General features: G+C 45.5%; 1 protein-coding gene across 1 annotated transcript; it reads right to left on the reverse strand.

Annotated features, from left to right (window-relative positions):
• Positions 1–336: 336 nt before the first annotated feature.
• LOC141438719 (uncharacterized) lies at positions 337–2,202 on the reverse strand. Its single transcript, XM_074102644.1, has one exon. The coding sequence runs from the start codon at positions 2,181–2,183 to the stop codon at positions 1,071–1,073; it is 1,113 nt and encodes a 370-aa protein (XP_073958745.1). The 5' UTR covers positions 2,184–2,202; the 3' UTR covers positions 337–1,070.
• Positions 2,203–2,354: the final 152 nt, after the last annotated feature.

The raw sequence follows: 2,354 nt of genomic DNA on the forward strand, positions 1-2,354 counted from the left end.
TTAATAATCATTACATAGTTACTCGTAAGGCGCTCTATTGTCTTAACGCTCTCGGAATTACAAATTGTTTTCACCACATCTTTCTGTCATACGGTGTATGATGAGGATAGAAAGAGATGGTCAATGTGATCAACAAAACGGCCACAGGATGACAGGTAAAGTAACTCATAAGGTAAGCTTCGTTTTGCCATCGTTTGCGTCGAGTGTGTCCAAAAACGCAAACTCGTTAGCCTCGATGTCAACCTTCAAGGAGTTCCTGTATTTAAGACCCTAAGTATTAGTTACTAGGTAGTTTTGGATAAAATTAAAAGCAACCAATGCATATAATATCTTTAATTACACTCAATATTGCAGTTTCAGCTATAATCTAACCGATATAATACAACTACATCACAATTTAATTTCATTTATCGAGTATTACTTACGTACAATGAATAGACGGGCAATGTGATTTTAGGGCTGATTTTATGAGAAGAGAGAAACGTTACGTTACGTTGGTCGAAAATTAAGTTTGTTTGTAAATTAAAACCACAATATTTTTAATGAAGTTCTCAGGTAAGTTTGTATTTTTTTACTTCTAAAAGAGATCACCGTATGTCTACACGTAGGTATGCCCGTCTTTTACATTTATCTCAATATACCTATTTACACAATACGTAGGTATGTATAATAATTTATTTTGGAGACAGCACATTTTATTTACACGTATAACAATATATACAACAATAATCTTACTTTTATTAACTCTATTAAACTAGAATTCCATTTAATAAATTCCACGATCTCCTGCAGTGTTACCTGTTTGTAGGCAAAACTAAAACAGGACGGTTCCTTCAATAACTATATAGGATACTAGTAGTTAAAAAAAAACTACTGAAATATACTAAAAGATCTCGCGATAACTCCACCAGGGTACGAGTAACTGCCTAACTTAACACCGAAAGCACGAGAGGCAACTTCTATATTTATAAATACCACAAATAATTTTTCAACTTCAATTTATCTACTCCAACAATTACGTCGAGTTAATCGTTCGTTTCTCCAAAGTTGTTGAAGTAGCTCGCCCCGGGTCACAACAGTTTGGAGAAGAACGTGTTGGGCGCGGGAAGCCGCGCGGGGTCGAGCAGCCGAGGGTACGGGGAGCCCAGGAATGGACGGAAAGCTGGACGATCCTCTCCCGGACTACTTGCCTCCTGCGTAGACTCGTCCTGAGTGTCCAAGGATGAGTCATTGTTCGAAGAGTTCGCCCCTAAATGTAACTTCCTCGTGTGCTTCTTCAAATCGAAATTCCGGCAGAAACCTTTCGCACAAATGCTGCAAGTGAACGGTTTCCGCTCATTGTGGGTGTGCATGTGGAAGGTCAGATTGTAGATCTGATGGAACGCCTTGTTGCAGATACTGCACTTGTAGGCTTTCTCCCCGCTATGAGTTAACCTGTGGTTCTTGTAGTTCCCCTTTTGATGGAACCCTTTTCCGCAGAATTCACAGACGAAGGGCTTGTATCCTGCGTGGATGCGCGCGTGCGTGTTCAGGGTAGAGGATCTGTTGAACGCCTTGCCGCACGTGAGACATTTATGAGGTTTTTCGGACGTATGGATGATTTTGTGTCGGCACAGCGTTGAAGCTTGTCGGAAGCCTTTTCCACAGATCTTGCAGACGAACGGGCGCGCTCCCGTATGGACTGGCATGTGCCGCGTCAGATTGTAATGCGCGTTGAAGACTTTGCCACAGTCTCCGCAAGCAAAGCTTTTGTTCTTCGCTGGGGAGGGCGTCGGGCCTGTTGTGGAGGAGACAGCGTGGTCAGCGGCGGGGACGCGCGGGCTCGGCGGCCGCTGCACCGGCGACGACGGCGGCGGCGGCCGCGGCAAGTGTAACTGGTGAGCGTACGTCAAAGACACCAGATCAGGCCCGTAATATAACAGAGGATAGTGAGACACCAGCTGCCTCCGAGCTGCTGGTATGTACTGTTTGAAAGCAGAATCGAGTAACTGAGCCCCGTAGGACAGGAACCCGGGCGGCGGCGGCGGCTCGGGAGACACGGATTTCTTGCGGTCAGGCTCCATGAGACGAGCGATGGAGAAGTTCAGGACGGGCGCGGGGGCTGCGGGGGTGTCGGGGGAGGAGGCACGCTCGGGGGAGGACTCGCGCGGGCCCTCCCGCGCCGAAGACTGGAACGGCTGCATCTTGAGCCGCAGGGTGACTGATCTGCGGACAAAAATGAAAGTAAGACAAGGTATAAACTTAAACTGAGCTTAGTCTACTTGTCCTGCTCTTAAATAATCGAGGAATCAGAATTAAATCTAAAAAAACATTAACCTTTTGTAGGAATAAATGTAAATTGGATTGACAGCCAC

This window comes from Choristoneura fumiferana, chromosome 19 (assembly GCF_025370935.1).
Source record: "Choristoneura fumiferana chromosome 19, NRCan_CFum_1, whole genome shotgun sequence".
NCBI lineage: Eukaryota > Metazoa > Arthropoda > Insecta > Lepidoptera > Tortricidae > Choristoneura > Choristoneura fumiferana.